At 36.9% G+C, this 24,346-nt stretch overlaps 1 protein-coding gene across 1 annotated transcript in view; it reads right to left on the reverse strand.

The window, feature by feature from the left end:
• Positions 1-5,906: 5,906 nt before the first annotated feature.
• NELL2 (neural EGFL like 2) overlaps positions 5,907-24,346 on the reverse strand; it is a 376,417-nt gene continuing 357,977 nt past the window's right edge. The window contains exons 19-20 of the mRNA XM_060024615.1: positions 23,625-23,849; positions 5,907-6,617 (exon numbers count right to left, since the gene is read on the reverse strand). Of these exons, the coding sequence (XP_059880598.1) occupies positions 6,567-6,617; positions 23,625-23,849 (276 nt within the window). The 3' untranslated portion in view covers positions 5,907-6,566. The remainder of the gene's footprint in view (positions 6,618-23,624; positions 23,850-24,346) is intronic.

Raw genomic sequence — 24,346 nt, forward strand, 5'->3', positions numbered from 1 at the left:
AAAGTCTTGTGCACTGTTGGGAATGTAAATAGGTACCATCACTATGGAAAATAGTATAGAGTTTCCTCAAAAACTTAGAAGTAGAGCAACCATATGGCCCAGAAATCTGACTTCTGGGTATATAGCTGAAGGAAATGAAATCAGGATCTTAAAGAGATATCTGCATTCCCATGTTCACTGCAGCATTATTCACAATAGCCAAGATACAGAAACAATCTTCATGTCTGTCAACAGATGAATGAATAGAGATCTTGTGTGTGTGTGTGTGTATAATATTCCAACATATATTGGAATATTATTCAACCATGAAAAAGAAGGAAATCCTGCAGTTTGTGACAACATGGATGGACCTAGAGGGCAGTATGCTAAGTGAAACAAGCCAGACAGAGAAAAACATGTACTGCATTGTATCACTTATATATGGAATCTAAAATAAAAAATCAAACTCATCAAAACATAGAGTAGGAAAGTGGTTGCCAGGGGTTAGGGACAGAGGAAATAGGGAGAGGCTGGTAAAAAGGTAAAAACTTTCAGCTATAAGATGAATAAGGTCTGAGTATCTAATGTAGAACATGGTGGCTATAGTTGATAACACTGTACTGTATAATTGAAATTTGCTAACAGAGTAAAACTTAAATGTACACACTCTCTCTCTCTCTCTCTATATGTAATGAATGTAATGTGTTAATTAACTAGATGGTAGAAATCCTTTCACAATGTATACAGATTGAAATTCATCATGATATACTCTTTAAATATATTACAATTTTTTTGTGGATTATACCTCAATAAAGCTGAAAAACAATCTAAAGCATAAAAGTATTGATAGTCTATTCTGTGCTAGCCATGGGCCAAATATGCCAATGCAATAACTATCTTTATTGTTAATCATCATTTAGTGAAGTGTTTTACTGGTGTCCCGCTCTATGTAGAGTGAGAATTTCACCAAGGTGATACGACTCTGTTTCTATTGGCTTTGCTTCACAGTTAAAATGATTCAAATTACTGGGGCTTCCCTGGTGGCGCAGTGGTTGAGAGTCCGCCTGCCGATGCAGGGGACACGGGTTCATGCCCCGGTCTGGGAAGATCCCACATGCCGCGGAGCGGCTGGGCCCGTGAGCCATGGCTGTTGAGCCTGCGCGTTTCGGAGCCTGTGCTCCGCAACGGGAGAGGCCACAACAGTGAGAGGCCCGCGTACCGCAAAAAAAAAAAAAAAAAAAAAGATTCAAATTACTGAAATAAAATCAAGTTGTTTTCTTCAGAACAAGGCAAAGCTATCTTCCTTTGGAATATATTTTAGAGATGATGAAATGATGCACAAAGACCCGCACTGATAAATGTATTTACTATAGACGAAAAGCCCAAATTACTAGGAAAATTCAATTTGAAGTAGAAAATACATGCTACTAGATTCTTTACGGAATAGTGAAATACCATCGAATAGAACACGATTTTATACAGCACTGAATATGCTCTAAGAAAGACGATTTCATAAACACACTTGGGAGAATATAATTTGAATATAAATGTTCTCTTATTTAGCATTTTAAAGTTTTTATGAATTTCAAATATATCAGAAGAGCTCAGTTGGTGAATTGGGAGAAAAAAATTTTTTTCTTGTCTGTAAAATAAAGCTCAGTTAAGGATTCCTTATTTATAGTCTCAGGTCCTAAACCAAGTGCGTCCCTGGCTGGAGATATTTCTCTTGGAATATGGTGTTTAGTTCTAGGCATGACACATACACGGGCACATGAACAACAGGAAAACATCTAGAAGAGAACCACTGAGATATTTTTTCTCAAGACAGATTAAAGGAATTAGAGGAATTTAATAGTGGAAGAAGAGGGTTCCAGAAGAATATCTGAAGATGAGTTAACATGTCCCAGCGAATAGAGCTAGGACCAACGTGACATACATTAAGTTGAAATTTAAGAAAACTCATTTCAGTTGATGTTCAGAAGAACTCAAATAGTTCTTGGATGTTTTCTAGAGGAGGTGCTTTCCCATGTATGGAATATATGTAGGGAACTATTTGGAGATGTAATAATACGAATTTTGAACAAATATAAGAGGTTATAAAAGTAACCATCAGTGATACATATTAAAATTCTTTATACTAAAAATGAAAAGAAATAAACTATAAAAAGTAACAATATTTTGAGAAAAACATTGGCAAAGATTTGTGGAAGGATTTCCAACAATTATACATGAATATTTTTTTACTGTTTATCTCATGTATAATTGATCAAAGGACTAGAGATATATGAGCAAAGGACATATGTAGAAAATGGCAATGCCTACATAAGTTTAACCTCACAGTTATTTAAAGACATTAAAATTAAAACAGTAATGTACCATTTTACACCTATAAAAAACTACAATGGAGAGCAAAAATTAAATTGATAATATCCAATGGCAACAAGGTTGTTTTAAAAGTAATTGCAGGGCTTCCCTGGTGGCACAGTGGTTAAGAATCCACCTGTCAATGCAGGGGACACGGGTTTGAGTCCTGGTCAGGGAAGATCCCACATGCTGCGGAGCAACTAAGCCCGTGCACCACAACTACTGAGCCTGTGCTCTAGAGCCCACGAGCCACAACTACTGAAGCTCGTGTGCCACAACTACTGAAGCCTGCACGCCTGGAGCCTGTGCTCCGCAACAAGAGAAACCATCGCAATGAGAAGCCCTTGGCAAATAGAGAAAGCCTGTGCACAGCCACAGAAGACCCAATGCAGCCAATAAATAAATAAATAATAAATAATTAAATAAACAAAATAAATCTATCAAAAAATAAAAAGTAATTGCATACATTGACAGTGGAATGTTCTTTGATACAGCCTTTGGACAAGCAATAAAACATGTTAAATCAAGATAAGGGTAGGGGATTAAGAGGTGCAAACTACTATGTATAAAATAAATAAGCTACAAGGATATATTGTACAACACAGGGAATATAGCCAATATATATAATAAAAATAAATGTAATATAAACTTTAAAAATTATGACTCACTATGTTGTATACCTGAAACTTATATAATATTGTACATCAACTATACCTCAGCTAAACTACATTATTCGAACAGTTCACAACTTGCTTCATTAAATCTACTGTTGATAATATAGTCTAAAAAATAACTTACACCATATGAATTGCAGCAGCACCTATAATAGTGAAAAAGTTAGAAGGAAATAGACTATATTTCTAACATCAATGAAATATTTACTAGTCCTTAAAATTTTATAAACTTATAATAATATAAACATTGTTTACAATAAAATATTATGCAAAATGTAGAAATAAAAATGATACTGTGATTGCAACAATGTAAAATATGTAAGCATTTGACAAAGAGCAAAGAAAACCAGTACCAAAGGTGGTGATATCATGTGACCATTTTTTTTTCTTTTATTACCTGCCTTTAACTAGTATTGTATTTATTTAAAAACATAATTAGGAATGGAAACCTTGTAGGCGTTACGGTGTATATTTGTTTAAAGCCTTGCTTCCACAAATCTAGGTACTTCCATACGTGCATGTAAAAACTAACTGGCTTAGTTTTGGGTATAGAAATATAAATGAAAACACATCTAGTCGGGACTTCCCTGGCAGTCCATTGGTTAAGACTCCTAGCTTCCACTGCAGGAGGCAGAGGTTCCATCCCTGGTCAGGAACTAAGATCCCACATGCCATGCAGCATGGACAAAAAAACCCCACATTTAGTCAATTTGTAAATTCATTTACCTGAATGTCAGCAATAGATAGTATTATTTTAAAATATCTGAAATATACAGAATAAAACGATAAACAGATATTACCAACACAGTTACACATCCTGTGCACCTGGCACCCCTCTTCCACCTCTCAGAGACAGCCACTATCCTAATTTGATATTTATCATTCCCATGCATTTTGATATGCATTTTATGCATATTTGTACTTGCATAAACATAACACAAAGTTTTGCGCATTTAAAAATTTTATGTAAATACTGTAAAAAATGTTCCTTTTTTGCATCTTGTTTTTTACTCAACATGTTTCTGAGATTCATCCATGTTGCTGTATGTATTCATTTGCATCCTCTAGAGTAGTCTGTAATATAAACATACCACATTTTGTTTATTGCTGATCCCACTGATTGATGAATATATACAAATATATGGATGTAGATTGAGTATGTGTGTGTATACACACACGCACAGGCACATACTATTTCTCACTCTCCTCATAAAAGCAAATAAAATATACTTTAGGGAGATTTAATATGAAATCCCAAATCTATATATGGGAGAAATATGTAGAAAAAACTTCAAATTAATACCTTCTTGGAGACTAAATTGCTAGTTACCATAGTAAATAATGCCCCCCCAAAATAAACTTAGGACTTCCCTGGTGGCGCAGTGGTTAAGAATCTGCCTGCCAATACAGATGACACAGGTTCGATTCCTGGTATGGGAAGATCACACATGCCACCGAGCAACTAAGCCCATGCGCCACAACTACTCAGCCTGTGTTCTAGAGCCCCACAAATACTGAGTCTGTGCGCCACAACTACTGAAGCCCACGCACCTAGAGTCCATGCTCCGCAACAAGAAAGGCCACTGCAATGAGAAGCCCGCACACCACAACGAAGAGTAGCCCCTGCTCGCCGCAACTAGAGAAAGCCCGCAAGCAGCAACGAAGACCCAACGCAGCCCAAAAAAAATTTTTATAAAGTAAAATAAACTTTATGCTCTGCTGAAATTTTAAATTAAATATAAAAAGGCTGCAGAAAAAATCGTTTATGATAAAACCAGGGAATATTGAGATACTTGAATTCACACATTTAATAAATATTACACATGCCAAAGTATTAAGACATTTATAAATTATCCTTTAGCTCAGCTCCTGTTAGGTTGTTCCCATAACAATGGGGAAGGGGTAGTTAAAATGCCACTTTACCATTTCTGTAGCTTGTGGGAGTCATATCCTGTTCCTTTCCTTTTTTTTTTTCTTTAAAGAAGTCTCTAAACTAAAAGTGAATTTAATAATATATTTCCTTTTTCACCCTAGCACAAAACATATGACTAGGGCAATATTGGATTAACTCCTCTATTGGGCATCAGTAAGTTAATTTTTTTCCTCTTGAGATTCTAGTGCATCAAAAATTTTAACATGTAATATCATAATGCCTTCTAAGACTGGGATTCTTTAAATTTTTATATCAAATTGTGAAGGACCAATTCTTGAAGATATTCCCAACCCTCACATACTACCCTACTTATGTATATCAAAGTCCTGACAGGAAACAGATGTCACACTCGAGCTGGCTAATTAAAGACAGTTTAACAAAGGGACGATTTATAAAGATGCAATAGGAGATAGGGAAAACAACAAGAAATCGATCAGGTACCTGAAAGGACAAAGCAGCCAGAGTTGTTATTATCTCTAAGCCAGAAGAAGCAAATAGAAGTTATCAAAAACTGGAGGGGGTAGCTTAACAGAGAGGGTCACCTGTCAGGAGATGTCACCTTCAGTAAGTGACACAGCTAATCATGGTAGTAACCTGGCAGGAAAGGAGCCAGCAGAATAAATATCCAAACGTCCTCTTTCTGATACCCTGCCGGTGGTCACCACTGGTCAAACCGCATCAGAATCCAGAGGACAAGAGAACCTACTAATACAACGTATACAGGTCAGCCCCCAGGATATGAGGCAGGGTAAAAGATGACTGAGAGGATCCAGAGAGGCAGAACAAAGGTATCCATCACCCACCTCCCCGCCACTTCGGCATGAAATGGAGTGAAAATCACCTTTCAGTTTGGGAATAGCATGGTGGGAGTTTCTCATCAGCGGAACTAGAAAGCAGTTTGTATACTGAGGCATCTGTGGGGGAAAAGGAACACATTATGCAGACACTTGGACATGTTATAAGGTAAGAGAAATATTTATTTAATTTTACACAAGAACGAGCTTATACTTAACAAATTCAACCAAATAATATTAAGTGCAGTAAAACAATGAAATAAGGATGACATCTCTTGTTAGAAAATATTAAGTAACCATGCCTGTGCATTATTTTTATCATGACAATAACTCGCTTCAGATTTCTTCTCAGAGTGTATACTGTACAGATAACATGTTATAGCTTCTTTGCTTTGCTTCGGAAAACAGAATTCGTTCACTGCCTTACATTTTATTTTTTGCAGTGAAGAACTGAACTGATTTGTGAAGATTCTGATCTAGAGGAAAATTTTCTGCACCAGTGAAGCTAGAGGCTTCCGAAGCTCCCGTAAGCTCAGGCTTTACATCCAGAGGTCGTGATGTCATGGTGTGTATTTCACACGCATTCTTCTACATGCCAACATCAGACGCAGTTGAGGTGGAATTCTGGTCTAGTTTTGCCCCAAGAAGTTTCCTTTTGTGGTTTTCTCAAGCTCCACAAATTTCATAATTGAAAGTTTACTCAGCTATTAACAATGCTGCACTTAGCTGCCCACAAATCATCCACTTCAATTTTTTTTTTTTTTTGGTCTTTTTAATGAAAGAACATTCTTTAAACAGAAATTTCCAGTGAGACAGTTAACTTCACAGTTCCTGAAGGCACTGTGGATCCACTGAGCAACAGATGTGGCCATTCTAGAGAAGAGAGGGGAAAAAAAGCATGGTATTACTTTTTAAGCCATTAGTCAATACTCATCGATTGGTACACATAACATAACTGAATGGTTTATTTGTTATTTATGTGCCTCTGAAAGTTCAATGGCTCAATCACTTTTCATGCCTCTACTGTTGCAGAACAAACTATGGCCAGTTATTTGCGGCAAATCATAAGCCAACTTTATTTACCCCATGGCACTCTCTTAGCTCACATTTGTTGTTTGGTTTGCCCATTCACAAAATAAGCATTGACTAAATTGAGCCCGAGATATGCTGATGAATGAATAAAGCAGATATGGTCACTACCCTCATAGGACAAGGCTTATAGTTTTGTGGGGGGGAATTAACAAGCAAATGTATAATCAAAAATTGTGAAAAGTGCTAGAAAAGAAACAAACTAGGTGATGTCATGAGATTAATAAATGTCTGGCTACTTAGACTGGGTGGCCAGAGTAGACTTCTCTGTAGAAGTGATGTTTAAACCAAGACCTCAAGACAGATCTGTAAAAAGGTAGGCCAAGAGCCAGGGAACAGAATAAATAAAAGGCTTTCAAGTGAAAAGAGTTTTGCGTAGTTAAGAAACCTAAAAAGGTTTGGTCTGGGTGAGAATTTTAAGTTGGTGAAGAAAACAGTGTAGAGATGAGGCAGGAAAAATAGTCAAGAAAGAGCCAGATATGCATAATTAGGTTTTTTGTGTTTTTTTTTTTGTGGTACGCGGGCCTCTCACTGTTGTGGCCTTTCCCATTGCAGAGCACAGGATCCGGACACGCAGGCTCAGTGGCCATGGCTCACGGGCCCAGCCGCTCCGCGGCATGTGGAATCTTCCCGGACCGGGGCACGAACCCGTGTCCCCTGCATCGGCAGGCGGACTCTCAACCACTGCGCCACCAGGGAAGCCCCCATAATTAGTTTTTATAACAAAGTACCAAAAGAGTATGGTGTATTACAGAGAGGAAAAAAATCTGTATCTTGTTCTTTTGAATCCTTGCGCTCTTTCTTCCACTGGCTAGCTAATAATGAAAATGTTAGTATTGTTACCACAATCATAAGATGATAATACCCTTCTACTTTTTGAGTGCGTACTCTGTGTCAGATACTTTGCCAGGCACTTTAAATACATTATCTAATTTCAACCTCAGAGCATTCCCAGTAGGATCACTATTAATAGTCATGTTTTTTTAGGTTCAGAAACTGAAGATCAGAAAGCTTAAATATCATGGCCCAAATCACAAAGCTAATATAATGGTACAGCTGGGATTAAAATTCAGGTTAGCCTGACTCTAAAACTCATCTTCTATTAGATATATTCTCTCAGATAATTGACTTTAGATGATTGAAAATGTATCAGACCTTAATATGATAAAACCAAAAGGGTCTGTTCATGTAAGATAAAACTTAAGAAAGGACTTTGGTACTTTAGCCTTTGTTGAAGCTTACCAAATGAGGGAAAAGCCAGTCTATATCCAAGAAGAGTGTTATCAATTTAACTTAATCCTCTTTCTTTTTAAATTGTTATTAAGCAGAGTTCTTATTCTGACAGCAAACGAAGGTGACATCCATCTCTTGGATCTCTAGCTGCATTTTAAAGCTTTGTCATTAGGCTCAGAGGCAGAGGTTTTCTGGCCATAACCTGGTCACATGATCTTTCCCAATCCATTGACCCAATGAAGGGAGGGGTGTACCAGTTCCTGAGAATATCAGTTTCTCAAATTGTATGGATTTTGAGCAGAAAGAGAGTTAGGGAATGTTTGGAGTATGAGTATGTTTTAGGAAGAGAAGGTATATTTTGCAAGTCTTCCAGTAGTGTTTTTCTCATTCCATATCAATTCTGCTATAGCAACATAAATGCTCCACAGAGCATGTCATTGGAAGCTCCCCAATTAGGGAAACATAGCTCATACAAGAAAGATTGATAAAATATTCCACTGGGGTTCCTGTTTCAGTAATGGCAGAGTTACTTTTAAGACTATCGACTGACTATCCCTCCTATGGATAACTATAAAGTTTGGAAAAAATATAAAAACTATTTAAAGCAATGGAGAGTGACTAAAAGCAGGTAGACACTGGAGGAGTTTCAATCTTTAAAAGAAGGAAGATGTACTGTTTGAGATTCATTTTTAATTGGCATTTTCCCTTAGGGCACTCCTAGTCTGTGATGCTTAGGATAAGTAAAACTTAAGCAGAAAGCCACAATCTGATAGGGCCCACGTGTCAGAGGACAACATTTAGGGCTCTGTTGGGCTGCCAGAGTGGCTGGAAATTCAGGAGGAAATGTCTAGAAAGGAGGGAGTGAATCAGCATGTCAACTCCCCTCAAATCTGTGGCGGGTCTTTGAATTGCAGAGGAGACTCTAAAGAGACAATCAGAGAGTCACAGCTTGAAGTTTGAAAGATTTGAGCAGATATTTCAGATGCTGCTCACTGTGGGTTTAAAATCTATGTCCTGCCAAGTTAGAAGGGACAGATAAAAAATTCAGGCTTTCCATTGAAAGCCCAAAAGGGCCATGATTAGGAAGAAAATGATGTCTCAAGATTAAGAGATTCACCCGAAAACTAAGGGTACACCTGGAATAGACCCACCTAACCAATGTAAAGCCCAGCCTTTCCAACGGCAAGATGACTGGCCAGTAATTTGCAATCTGCTAGAACAAAAATAGTCTTCAGAAGAAGCTAACAGAATGTAGGGTCTATACTATGTATTATCCACAATATCCAGTAAACCATAAATATTACTAGACATGTGAAGAAAAGCAGAAAAAAGTGACTCCTCACCAAGAGAAAAACTAGTGAATAGAAATGACTCAAAGTTAATCCAGATGGTAAAGACTAGAAAGTAGCTATTACTAATACGTACAAAGATGTAAAAAAAAGATGGTCATAATGAATGATAAAACATGGTAAGTTACAGCAGAGAAATGAAACTATAAATAGAATTAAATAAAAATTCTGGAGCTTCCCTGGTGGCGCAGTGGTTGAGAGTCCGCCTGCCGACGCAGGGGACACAGGTTCGTGCCCTGGTCCGGGAAGATCCCACATGCCGCGGAACGGCTGGGCCCGTGAGCCATGGCCACTGGGCCTGTGCGTCCGGAGCCTGTGCCCCGCAACAGGAGAGGCCGCAGCAGTGAGAGGCCCGCGTACCGCAAAAAAAAAAAAAAAAAAAAAAAATTCTGGAACTGAAAAGTGCAATATTCGAAATGAAAAATTCATTGGATGGGTTTAACAGCAGATTAGAGATGGCAGAAGAAATAGTCAATAAATTAAAAAAATAGAAATTATCCAATCTTTAAAAAAAAGAGAATGTGATCGAAATAAAAATAGAACCTCAGTGACCTTCAGGATAATATTAAACCATATAACACATGTGTAATTAGAGTCGCAGAAGAATAGGAGGGAAATAATGTGGCAGACCAAATATCTGAAGAAACAATGGCCAAATTTTTCTCAAATTTGGTGAAAAAAATCTACTTAGATACTCAAAAAGCCCAGCAAATACCAAAGAGGACAAAAAAAAAAAAAAATACTTAAGTGCATCATAGTCAAAACTCTAAAAACCAAAGATAAAGAAAGAATCATGAAAGGAGACAGAGGAGAAAAAAAAGACATATTACATATAAGGGAACAAAAGTACAAATGATAGCTGAATCCTTATCAGAAATAGTAGAAACTAGAAAACAGTAGAGTACCACTTTTAAGTGCTGGGACAAATCTGTCAATCCTGAATTCTATATTTAGTTGAATATCCTTCAAAAATAAAGACATTTTCAAATAAATGTAAGTTGAGAGAATTTGTGGCCAGTATATCTGCAATATGGAAAATGCTAAAGGAAGTTATTCAAGATAAAGGGAAATAACACTAGATGGAGATTAACATGTGTGAGAAGAAATGAAGAGCACAAGAAATGGTAAATATGAGGATAAATATAAATATGAAATAAATATAAAATTAAAATATAGCATTTTTCTTCTATTAATTTGCTTCAAAGATATTTGACTTATTAAAGCAAAAATATTGATAGTAATACAGATTTTTAGTTTATAGTATACATAGTTATAAATATATGATTATTATAGTGCAAAGGTTAGGGGAATGGGATTATATTATTCCAAAGTTCTTACATTTTATATGAATTAGTATAATATTAAATCTTATTATACTGTAATAAATGAATGATATATGTTACAACTCCTATACGAACAACTAAAACAATCATAAAGAGTTATAGTTAAGAATTCAAAAGAACAAGTAAAATTGAATAACATTAAAAATATTAACAAATAAAAAGAAGGAAGGAATAGATGATTAAGAATACAAAAAATAGATGGAACAAGTAGAAAACAAATGGCAAAATGGTGGGCCAAAATCCACCAACATCAAAAACAATATTAAATGGACTAACACTTCAATTAAAAGCCAGAGATTGTCACACTGGATAAAAAAGTAAGAACTATTTATACATTATCTATAAAAAATGCACTTTAAATATAAAACCATAGATAGGTTGAAAGTGGATGAATCAAAACAATATACTGTGTGGCTACAAAAGTACCAGACAATGGACTTCCCTGGTGGTGCAGTGGATAAGGCTCCATGATCCCAATGCAGTGGGCCTGGGTTTGATCCCTGGTGAAGGAACTAGATCCCACATGCATGCTGCAACTAAGAGTTTGCATGCCACAACTAAGGAGGCTGCCTGCCACAACTAAGGAGCCCATGTGTTGCAACTAATGAGCTGGCAAGCCGCAATTAAGGAGCCCACCGACTGCAACTAAGACCCGGTTCAACTAAATAAATGAATGAATATTAAAAAAAAAACAAAGTACCAGTCAAAATTGACATCAAGTCTAGAAGCCTTGCTAGAGATAAGGAGGGACATTACATAATGATAAACTGGTCAATTCACCATTAGATATAAAAGAATACATACTGTGCGATCCATTTATATGAAATTTTTAAATAGGAAAATAAATTTGCTATACTGAAATAAAATTGAGGTTTCCTATGAGAAGTAGATATTATCTGGAAGGGGACAAAAGGGTACTTGCTAGATTGCTGGAAATATTCTGTATTTTGATTCACCAAACTTATAAAATTATATACAAAATAACTATGCATTTCACCTTAACAAACATTACCTTGATAAAAACTAGAATAAAAAGTGACCCACTGAAACTCAGTCAGGTTGCTATGAATAGTAATCACCTACTGTCATAACTAATTATAACATCTATTTTTATGTAGTAACACAGTAAGTTTCCTTAACACCTTGTTATTTTTGGCTATATTTACTGGCAAAGAAGTCATCATCACTCTTTGCATGGTAAACTCTATAACATTAAGATTAGAAGACAGCTGACTTTTAGCTTTCAGTAAAATGTTTATATATGACATATATAATATATATTTTACTCTTATTTATATTTAATATATTTATTATTTACTTATCAATCACTATATGGTATTAATATATTAATATGTTTATAAACTACACATACTACAGATATAATAAATATATGTAATTACATATTCATATATAATATGTGGCTATAAATAATCTATATAAAAATTAATAATTTAAAATCCCACTATTATGAATATTTTAGTATGTCCTAATAGAATTCACTTCATATTCCTTTATTTTCAACCTTCTTGTAATCAAAGTGCATATGTAATCACACATAGTATTTTTATCTTGATTTTTATTATAAGCATTGTTAGTACATGAATAATTGAATAATGCAATCATATAATTACATATTATATAATTATGATATGTTATATGTTACAGAGTTACCATAATTTATTTAACCCATTTTTCATTTGTTGGATATTTTGATTTCTTCCTTGATTCTGCGTGGCAATTAATGTTGAGGTTAATATTACGATGCATATAGTTTGCTCCATATTTTAGATTATTTCTTTAGGTTGGATTCTCAGACCCAGGATTAGTAGGATCTTCTGGACATTTTTGTGGGGACAGGGAGTGGGCAAGGAGATGTATGTCTGGTTCCTGACATGTATTTTTCAATGTCACTAACATTGCATAAGAATTACAATTCCAGTACACCTCTGTCAGCATTGGAAATTATGGTGAAATATTTTTTTACCGTAGTATGTGAAAATAATAATTAAGTTAGTTTATATTTAAGTGTCAATAATTTAAAACACTGATTTCCTCTTTTTTTTGCAGTATTACATGACAGTCTATGTCTATTTTTTTATTTTTTTAACATCTTTATTGGAGTATAATTGCTTTACAAAGGTGTGTTAGTTTCTGCTTTATAACAAAGTGAATCAGTTATACATATACATATGTTCCCATATCTCTTCCCTTTTGCATCTCCCTCCCTCCCACCCTCCCTATCCCACCCCTCTAGGTGGTCACAAACCACCTAGCTAATCTCCCTGTGCTAAGCAGCAACGTCCCACTAGCTATCTATTTTACGTTTGGTAGTGTATATATGGCCATGACACTCTCTCACTTTGTCACAGCTTACCCTTCCCGCTCCCCATATCCTCAGGTCCATGCTCTAGTAGGACTGTGTCTTTATTCCCGTCTGACCCCTAGGTTCTTCACGACTTTTTTTTTCTTAGATTCCATATATATGTGTTAGCATACGGTATTTGTTTTTCTCTTTCTGAGTTACTTCACTCTGTATGACAGACTCTAGGTCCATCCACCTCACTACAAATAACTCAATTTTGTTTCTTTTTATGGCTGAGTAATATTCCATTGTATATATGTGCCACATCTTCTTTATCCATTCATCTGCTGATGGACACTTAGGTTGCTTCCATGTCCTGGCTATTGTAAATAGAGCTGCAGTGAACATTTTGGTACATGACTCTTTTTGAATTATGGTTTTCTCAGGGTATATGCCCAGTAGTGGGATTGCTGGGTCGTATGGGAGTTCTATTTGTAGTTTTTTAAGGAACCTCCATACTGTTCTCCATAGTGGCTGTATCAATCTACATTCCCAACAACAATGCAAAAGTGTTCCCTTTCCTACACACCCTCTCCAGCATTTATTGTTTCTAGATTTTTTCATGATGGCCATTCTGATCGGTGTGAAATGATATCTCATTGTAGTTTTGATTTGCATTTCTCTAATAATTAGTGATGTTGAGCAGCTTTTCATGTGCTTCTTGGCCATCTGTATGTCTTCTTTGGAGAAATGTCTATTTAAGTCTTCTGCCCATTTTTGGATTGGGATATTTGTCTTTTTGATATTGAGCTGCATGAGATGCTTGTAAATTTTCGAGATTAAACCTTTGTCAGTTGCTTCATTTGCAAATATTTTCTCCCATTCTGAGGGTTGTCTTTTGGTCCTGTTTATGGTTTCCTTTGCTGTGCAAAAGCTTTTAGGATTCATTAGGTCCCATTTGTTTATTTTTGTTTTTATTTCTATTTCTCTAGGAAGTGGGTCAAAAAGGATCTTGTTGTGATTTATGTCAGAGTGTTCTGCCTATGTTTTCCTCTAAGAGTTTGATTGTGTCTGGCCTTACATTTAGGTCTTTAATCCATTTTGAGTTTATTTTTGTGTATGGTGTTAGGGAGTGTTCTAATTTCATACTTTTATATGTACCTGTCCAGTTTTCCCAGCAACACTTATCGAAGAGGCTGTCTTTTCTCCACTGTATATTCTTGCCTCCTTTATCAAAGATAAGGTAACCATATGTGCGTGGATTTATCTCTGAGCTTCCTATCCTGTTCCATTGATCTATATTTCTGTTTTTGTGCCAGTACCATACTGTCTTGATTACTGTTGCTTTGTAGTATAGCCTGAAGTCAGGGAGCCTGATAACTCCAGCTCCATTTTTTGTTCTCAAGATTGCTTTGGCTCCTCAGGGTCTTTTGTTTTTCCATACAGATTGTGAAATTTTTTGTTCTAGTTCTGTGAAAAATGCCAGTGGTAGTTAGATAGGGATTGCATTGAATCTGTAGATTGCTTTGGGTAGTAGAGTCATTTTCACAATGTTGATTCTTCCAATCCAAGAACATGGTATATCTCTCCATCTATTTGTATCATCTTTAATTTCTTTCATCAGTGTCTTATAATTTTCTGCATACAGGTCTTTTGTCTCCTTAGGTAGGCTTATACCTAGATATTTTATTCTTTTTGTTGCAGTGGTAAATGGGAGTGTTTTCTTAATTTCACTTTCAGATTTTTCATCAATAGTGTATAAGAATGCCAGAGATTTCTGTGCATTAATTTTGCATCCTGCTACAAATTCATTGATTAGCTCTAGCAGCTTTCTGGTAGCATCTTTAGGATTCTCTATGTATAGTATCATGTCACCTGCAAACAGTGACAGCTTTACTTCTTCTTTTCCGATTTGGATTCCTTTTATTTCTTTTTCTTCTCTGATTGCTATGGCTAAAACTTCCAAACTATGTTGAATAATAGTGGTGAGAGTGAGCAACCTTATCTTGTTCCTGATCTTAGTGGAAATGGTTTCAGTTTTTCACCATTGAGGATGATCTTGGCTGTGGGTTTGTCATATATGGCCTTTATTATGTTGAGGAAAGTTCCCTCTATGCCTACTTTCTGGAGGGTTTTTATCATAAATGGGTGTTGAATTTTGTTGAAAGCTTTCTCTGCATCTATTGAGATGATCATATGGTTTTTATTCTTCAATTTGTTAATATGGTGTATCACATTGATTGATTTGCGTATATTGAAGAATCCTTGCATTACTGGGATAAATCCCACTTGATCATGGTGCATGATCCTTTTAATGTGCTGTTGGATTCTGTTTGCTAGTATTTTGTTGAGGATTTTTGCATCTATGTTCATCAGTGATATTGGCCTGTAGTTTTCTTTCTTTGTGACATCTTTGTCTGGTTTTGGTATCAGGATAATGGTGGCCTCGTAGAATGAGTGTGGGAGTGTTCCTCCCTCTGCTATATTTTGGAAGAATTTGAGAAGGATAGATGTTAGCTCTTCTGTAAATGTTTGATAGAATTCACCTGTGAAGCCATCTGGTCCTGGGCTTTTGTTTGTTGGAAGATTTTTAATCTGAGTTTCAATTTCAGTGCTGTGATTGGTCTGTTTATATTTTCTATTTCTTCCTGGTTCAGTCTCAGTAGGTTGTGCATTTCTATGAATTTGTCCATTTCTTCCAGGTTGTCCGTTTTATTGGCATAGAGTTGCTTGTAGTAATCTCTCATGCCCCTTTTATTCCTGCAGTGTTAGTTGTTACTTCTTCTTTTTCATTTCTAATTCTATTGATTTGAGTCTTCTCCCTCTTTTTCTTGATGAGTCTGGCTAATGGTTTATCAATTCTGTTTATCTTCTCAAAGAACCAGCTTTTAGTTTTATTGATCTTTGCTATCATTTCCTTCATTTCTTTTTCATTTATTTCTGATCTGATCTTTATGATTTCTTTCCTTCTGCTAACTTTGGGGTTTTTTTGTTCCTCTTTATCTAATTTCTTTAGGTATAAGGTTAGGTTGTTTATTTGAGATGTTTCCTGTTTCTTAAGGTAGGATTGTATTGCTATGAACTTCCCTCTTACAACTACTTTTGCTGCATCCCATAGGTTTTGGGTCGTTGTGTCTCCATAGTCATTTGTTTCTAGACATTTTTTGATTTCCTCTTTGGTTTATTCAGTGATCACTTCGTTATTAAGTAGTGTATTGTTTAGCCTCTATGTGTTTGTATTTTTTACAGATCTTTTCCTGTAATTGAAATCTAGTCTTACAGCGTTGTGGTCGGAAAAGATACTTGATACGATTTCAATTTTTTTAATATTACCAAGGCTAGATTTGTGACCCAAGATATGATGTATCCTGGAGAATGTTCCATGAGCACTTGAGAAAAATGTGTATTCTGTTGTTTTTGGATGGAGTGTCTCATAAATATCAATTAAGTCCATCTTGTTTAATGTATCATTTAAAGCTTGTGTTTCCTTATTTACTTTCATTTTGGATGATCTGTCCATTGGTGAAAGTGGGGTGTTAAAGCCCCCTACTATGATTGTGTTACTGTTGATTTCCTCTTTATGGCTCTTAGTATTTGCCTTATGTATTGAGGTGCTCCTACATTGCGTGCATAAATATTTACAATTGTTATACCTTTTTCTTGGATCATACCCTTGATCATTATGTAGTGTCCTTCTTTGTCTCTTGTAATAGTCTTTATCTTAAAGTCTATTTTGTCTGATATGAGAATTGCTACTCCAGTTTTCTTCTGATTTCCATTTGCATGGAATATGTTTTTCCATCCCCTCACTTTCAGTCTGTATGTGTCCCTAGTGGGTCTGTATGTGTCTGAAGTGGGTCTCTTGTAGACAGCATATATATGGCTCTTGTTTTTGTATTCATTCAGCCCGTCTGTGTCTTTTGGTTGGAGCATTTAATCCATTTACATTGAACATAATTATCGATATGTATGTCCCTATTCCCATTTTCTTAATTGTTTCGGGTGTGTTATGGTAGGTCTTTTCCTTCTCTTGTGTTTCCTGCCTAGAGAAGTTCCTTTAGCATTTGTTGTAAAGATGATTTGGTGGTTCTGAACTCTCTCAGCTTTTGCTTGTCTGTAATGGCTTTAATTTCGCCAACAAATCTGAATGAGATCCTTGCTGGGTACAGAAATCTTGGTTGTAGATTTTTCTCCATCACTTTAAATATGTCCTGCCACTCCTTTCTGACTTGCAGAGTTTCTGCTGAAAGATCAGCTGTTAACCTTATGGGGATTCCCTTGTGTGTTATTTGTTGTTTTTCCCTTGCTGCTTTTAATATGTTTTCTTTGTATTTAATTTTTGACAGTTTGATTATTATGTGTCTTGGCATGTTTCTCCTTGGATTTATCCTGTATGGGACTCTCTATGCTTCCTGGACTTGCTTAACTATTTCCTTTCCCATATTAGGGATGTTTTCAACTATAATCTCTTCAAATATTTTCTCAGTCCCTTTCTTTTTCACTTTTTCTTCTGGGACCCCTATAATTCGAATGTTGGTGTGTTTAATGTTGTCCCAGAGGTCTCTGAGACTGTCCTCATTTCTTTTCATTCTTTTTTCTTTATTCTGCTCTGCAGTAGTTACTTCCACTATTTTATCCCCAGGTCACTTATTCGTTCTTCTGCCTCAGTTATTCTGATATTGATCCCTTCTAGAGTATTTTAAATTTCATTTATTGTGTTGTTCATCGTTGCTTGTTTCCTCTTTCGTTCTTCTAGATCCTTGTTAAATGTTTCTTGCATTTTCTCTATTTTATTTCCAAGATTTTGGATCTTTACTATCATTATTCTGAATTCTTTTTCAGGTAGACTGCCTATTTCCTCTTCAGTTTTTAGGTCTGGTGCATTTTTATCTTGCTCCTTCATCTGCTGTGTGTTTTTCTGTCTTCTCATTTTGCTTATCTTACTGTGTTTGAGGTCTCCTTTTTGCAGGCTGCAGGTTCGTAGTTCCCGTTGTTTTTGATGTCTGTCTCCAGTGGCTAAAGTTGGTTCAGTGGGTTGTGCAGGCTTCCAGGTGGAGGGGACTAGTGCCTGTATTCTGGTGGATGAGGCTGGATCTTGTCTCTCTAGTGGGCAGGTCCACATCTGGTGGTGTGTTTTGGGGTGTCTGTGGACTTATTATGATTTTAGGCAGCCTCTCTGCTAATGGGTGGGATTGTGTTCCTGTCTTGCTAGTTGTTTGGCATAGGGTGTCCAGCACTGTAGCTTGCTGGTCGTTGAGTGAAGCTGGGTGCTGGTGTTGAGATGGAGATCTCTGGGAGATTTTTGCCGTGTGCTATTATATGGAGCTGGGAGGTCTCTTGTGGACCACTGTCTTGAAGTTGGCTCTCCCACCTCAGAGGCACAGCTCTGACATCTGGCTGGAGCACCAAAAGCCTGTCCTCCACACGGCTCAGAATAAAAGGGAGAAAAAATAGAAAGAAAGAAAGAAAGAGGATAAAATAAAATAAAGTAAGATAAAATAAAATAAAGTTATTAAAATAAAAAATATTAAGAAAAAAATTTTAAAACTTAAAAAAAAAAAAATGGACGGACAGAACCCTAGGACAAATGGTTAAAGCAAAGCTATACAGAGAAAATCTCACACAGAAACGTACACATACACACTCACAAAAAGAGGAAAAAGGGAAAAAGTAGTCTATCTTGCTCTCAAAGTCCACCTCCTCAATTTGGAATGATTCTTTGTCTATTCAGGTATTCTACAGATGCAGGGTACATCAAGTTGATTGTGGAGATTTAATCTACTGTTCCTGAGGCTGCTGGGAGAGATTTTCCTTTCTCTTCTTTGTTCGCACAGCTCCCAGGGTTCAGCTTTGGATTTGGCCCCGCCTCTGCGGTTAGGTCGCCTGAGGGTGTCTGTTCTTTGCTCAGACAGGACCGGGTTAAAGGAGCAGCTGCTTCGGGGGCTCTGGCTCACTCAGCCCGGGAGGGAGGAGGGGTATGGATGCGGGGCGAGCCCGGCGGCAGAGGCCTGCGTGATGTTACAACAGCCTGAGGCGTGCCATGCGTTCTCCCGAAGTTGTCCCTGGATCTCGGGACCCTGGCAGTGGCGGGCTGCACAGGCTCCCCGGAAGGGAGGTGTGGAGAGTGACCTGTGCTCACACACAGGCTTCTTGGTGGCCGCAGCAGCAGCCTTAGCATCTCATGCCTGTCTCTGGGGTCCGCGCTGTTAGCCACGGCTCGCGCCTGTCTCTGGAGCTCCTTTAAGCAGCACTCTTAATCCCCTCTCCTTGCGCACCAGGAAACAAAGAGGCAAGAAAAAGTTTCTTGCCTCTTCTGCAGGTCCAGGCTTGTTTCCAGAATCCCTCCCGGCTAGCTGTGGTGCACTAACCCCTTCAGGTTGTGTTCACGCCGCCAGTCCTCTCCCTGCGATCGGACCGAAGCCTGAGCCTCAGCTCCCAGCCCCCACCCACCCCGGCAGGTGAGCAGACAAGTCTCTTGGGCTGGTGAGTGCTGGTCGCACTGATCCTCTGTGCGGGAATCTCTCTGCTTTGCCCTCTGCACCCCTGTTGCTGTGCTCTCCTCCACGGCTCTGAAGCTTCCCCCCTCCGCCACCCACAGTCTCCGCCCACGAAGGGGCTTCCTAGTGTGTGGAAACCTTTCCTCCTTCACGGCTCCCTCCCACTGGTGCAGGTCCCGTCCCTATTCTTTTGTCTCTGTTTTTTCTTTTGCTGTACCCAGGTACGTTGGGAGTTTCTTGCCTTTTGGGAGGTCTGAAGGTCTTCTGCCAGCATTCAGTGGGTGTTCTGTAGGAGTTGTTCCACATGTAGATGTATTTCTGAAGTATTTGTGGGGAGGAAGGTGATCTCCGCCTCTTACTCTTCCACCATCTTCTCAAATCCTATTGATTTCCTCTTTTTTGATAGCTGTATTCTTTAGTGAATTGTTTATTCATCCTTTGTTGATTTATTTATGGGGAAATAAGTATTTTTAAATTAATTTTCGTATATTTTTAATCTAATAAAGAAATCATGTCTGTTGAAAATATCTTTTAGTATCTATTTGTGATCTATTTTGCTAATTTTGTTTATCTATAGAAGTTCTAAATTTTCTTTGAGGTAGATTTTATCACTTTTAAATTAGAAAAGGCATATTCCTTCAAGAATTTTGATAAATATTTGATTATTTATCTTTGCTTTGATTTATTTTTAATATTTATCACTTTTTCCACATGGAATTTGTTTTGATACATAATATAATAGTATATACAACTTACATCCTTCAAACTGCTGTCCAGTCATTCCAGTATTTATAGAATAATCCTTTCTTCCTGTTTTGATTTGCAAAGCTCTCCTGATCACATATTAAAGTATTCATTATAATACTGTTTATTAATGGGGTATTTCTTTCCATAGATAAATTTAGTTATCTATTCTAATTTTAGCACAGATGTCCACTTTCCAAACTTTAAGTTTATGGTTTCTAATAGATGAAGGCAACATTTAGAAAGTTAGGAGCTTCATCTACATAAAACTATTTTTTTCCATACCTCAATTATCTCAGTATTATAACTAGTCTCCCCAGGAGTTAAAAGTGGCCCTCCGGTTTCCAATTTCCCAAGTGTCCCACTCAGTGATAATTTATTAAAGGGAATGACTCTCTAATACCTCCTCCCTCTTTATTTCTCAACTGGGTACATCCCTCTTTATTGTCTGGAGCTCAAAACATAATTGCCTGAAAACTCTCTGACCCATCATAAGGGTGTGTAGTCTCTATTAGATTTAGGAAAGACAAAATTAGTAATTCTTTTTTGATGCAAGAATTCAACTTCCGAGTGGAGGAAACATTTTTTTTTAACCTAAGCAAATTACATTTGAAGAGCTCTTTAAAAAGGGAAGGGAAACTCATAACTCTATTTCTCCCAGCTAACTCTTAATTCCTCAGGAAGTAAAACTGGTTCATGCGTTGTACAGCCTCTTAGCACAGTGCAACTTTCCTTTAGAGCATCCATCAGAGTTTGTAATGTTGTCTTTACCTGTTTCATGACTTAATTAATGTTTCTATACTCCACTACCTACAATAATAATAGTCAACATTTATCGAGTGCTTACTCTGAATGCATATGAAATGTGTCGGAAACTTTGTATGGATCTTCTCACTTAATTCTTACAGCAACTTTCTCAAGTAGGTACTATGATTATTCCTAGGTAAGTATTATTAGTATTCCCATTTTTAGATGAGAAAGATGGAGCCACAGAGAGACTAATAAATATCCCTTGAGGTGACATTGCTAGTGAGGTTGACCAGGCTTTCAATCCAGGTAGCCTGATTCCAGATGCCACATTCTTCACCTCTAGGCCAGCGCTTTCCAATACAATATTCTGCGATGATAGGAAGGTTCTCTATATATGCTATCTAATATGACAGCCACTAGCATGTGTGAGCATTTGAAATGTAGCTAGTGTGACTGAGGATTGGATTTTTAACTTAATTTCAATGAATTTAAATAGCCATGTGTGGTTACTGGCTACTGTACTGGACAGCAGAGCTCTAGAAGCTGCTGGGCAAAAATTTCCAGGAATGATTGTACCCATTTTTGCTTATCATTCTACCCTGGTTCTGGCACAATACCCCACATAATTTGTATTTATTGACTAAAACAAATAACTCAGAAGTGGTAGGATGGGGAGATGATAAGCGGAAACGGGGCTCTGAAAGCACCAAATTGTAAAGGATGCTCACCTCCAATGAAATCTCTCAAGCTTGTTTGGCATAAGTTTCATTTTTAAAATAGCACAAAATAAACATAATAAGATGAGTATTAGGGATTCATTTGGTAACATTGAGGATATTCTTATAACTCATAGTTAATAAGAAGGGAAGAGGGAAATGGCATCAAATAGTAACCTCTCAGAATCGGCACTTATCTGACAAGAAATGAATTTAATGTCAAAATATACTTTCTGGACTATATTTTTACCATGAGCCAAAAAATCCTAGTAGTTGTTTGGAAGGTGGTGAATGACAAGCTCATTCACACTCTTTTCCCCAGAAAACACTCTAATGTTTTTCTGCCTATTACTGAATGCATCTTTCTTTTGTTGGAAGTATCTGTCTGAGCTATATCTGGTGTTTTACATTCTATCACCCGGTATATGTATTTATTGTCATTGCTCAGAACAATAATCTAACAGTTAGATTAAGAGTGTAAAGAGACTCAACTCCATTTGGTAATTAAATGTCAGAAAGTATTTCCCTATTGGTCATGAATGCTGAAGTTTCTAGATAATGCACCATTAAATGTACTCAAATGTACTCATATCAAATGTATATAGAGAGGGTGGGAGGGAGGCTCAAGAGGGAGGGGGTATGGGGACATATGTATGCATGTGGCTGATTCACTTTGGTGTACAACAGAAAGTAACACAGTATTGTGAAGCAATTATACTCCAGTAAAGATCTATTTAAAAAAATGTATATTAAAGCAGCACTGCATATACATTATTAGTAACTTTTAGTAGTAAAAGTAACTTCCAAATGTGCTAATGCACTTTTAGAAAACTGCAGTAAATGTTTCCCGAAAAGCTGTGCTTGATTGACAAATTGCATTAATTGAAAGAGCTAGAAATTTTGGTTTGAAATAGATAATAGCATCTCAAAACTTAAAGCATTTCACATTTCTTTGTCCTGTTACATCAAGCCACTCTAGTAAGAAATTTGTACTACATGAATCTGAATGAAATTGCTCTATTGAAAAAAAAAATTTAAATGGAAATGCTCACTTAAAGAACCAGAGCAGTTATAGATATTTGGCTGTGCTATGGTGGGAAAAATCTGACATCTTTGCTTTCTTCTTGTTAAGCTTTCCAGATTATTTACTTAGTTCTAGTGTTGATTCTAATGCTTTCAACGTTGTCACCATCTGTGAATTCTATATACTCTGTCTACATTACCAGTATTTCTATTCTCAGTGAAGTAAAAGGCACAATGCTCTATTTTCCTATGAGAATAAAAAGAAAAATCTTTATAATGATTTTTTCTCCAGCCGTAGGAATAAAATATGGTAAACAACAGATCTTAAATTTTTCAAATCAATGTAACTCACCACCACAAACCAAGAAATATGCCCATTTTTGCCATATTGATTTTCACTTTGGAAAATGTAATATGTTCACTTTGCTGATATATCTTATCTCATAAAAGGACTAGATAAAAATCAATAAAATAATATTGTCTTCTATCATGAAAGAAACATGAAGTTTGGTGTTGTACTATTTTTTTTTAAGATGTGTACAGTTAGATGCTTTAGGGCAATTTACGTAGGTTCTTTCTGTTCTGGTGATATTAGTAACCCATCATTCTGGTTTCTGACCAAGCACCTGCTTCTCCCTGAATATGCATTAGAGGATGCACAGGACAGTGAGCCTTGGCACTAATAAAGCTGAGTGGCCCTGCTCCCATCTCTGTTTGAACAGTAAATAGGAAAGAAGATGCTTCCCATTGGCCAGGTTAAGCACATTAGTGTCTGTGAATCCTGGGTGCAGCTGGCCAAGTGCTCCCCACTTGAATATAATGAATGGGCTTTACCTTGCACTGGCAGAGAGTACACTCAGTGCCATGTTTGATCCAAGAGGACCCAGTGAAGCGAACCACATTCATCTCGTCCAGGCAAGTTTTGGTGATGTCATTACGGATGGTGTCGGCCTGACAAGGGTCGGTGACACAGCGCGGGCAGCACTCATTCTCTAGGAGGACGCTGAATTCACACTCCACCTCTGGGCAAGGCAGGGGCCAACAGTCAACTTCCCCTTGCTATAAGGAAAGCAGATGAACAAGGGCAAAGGGAGGGGGAGGGAGGGCGTGGAGGGAGGTGAGGAGGGAGAGAGCAGTATTTACCGAATACTCAATTTATTGATGGACATTTATACTCAGACCTTCACAGCTATGAATCTTGCAGGGAATCCACAAAATCCCTATCAGAGAGATGAGACCTATACTGCAGATGGATTATAAAACAGTCTTCAGGGGTTAAACAAGAACAACAATAAAGGAAAGCAAAAACTCTTTCTCTTAAAACAAACAAATTTGCATGCCCTTCTCTTTCCCATGACAAAGGAGAATTGTTTACTACAGAAGAGGTTTTTAGTTTCTGCCTATGAGATGCTTTTTTCATTTTTACGATCTTTTTCCCCCACCTTCTCATTTATTCCCTTCTGCAAAAACAAAGTTTTGTCCACTAACAAGAAAGTAAACTGAAATATGAAGGAAATTTGACAGTTTTTCTTTGTTCATTTATACGTTCCTCAGTG

The sequence above is a fragment of the Delphinus delphis genome, chromosome 11 (assembly GCF_949987515.2).
Source record: "Delphinus delphis chromosome 11, mDelDel1.2, whole genome shotgun sequence".
NCBI lineage: Eukaryota > Metazoa > Chordata > Mammalia > Artiodactyla > Delphinidae > Delphinus > Delphinus delphis.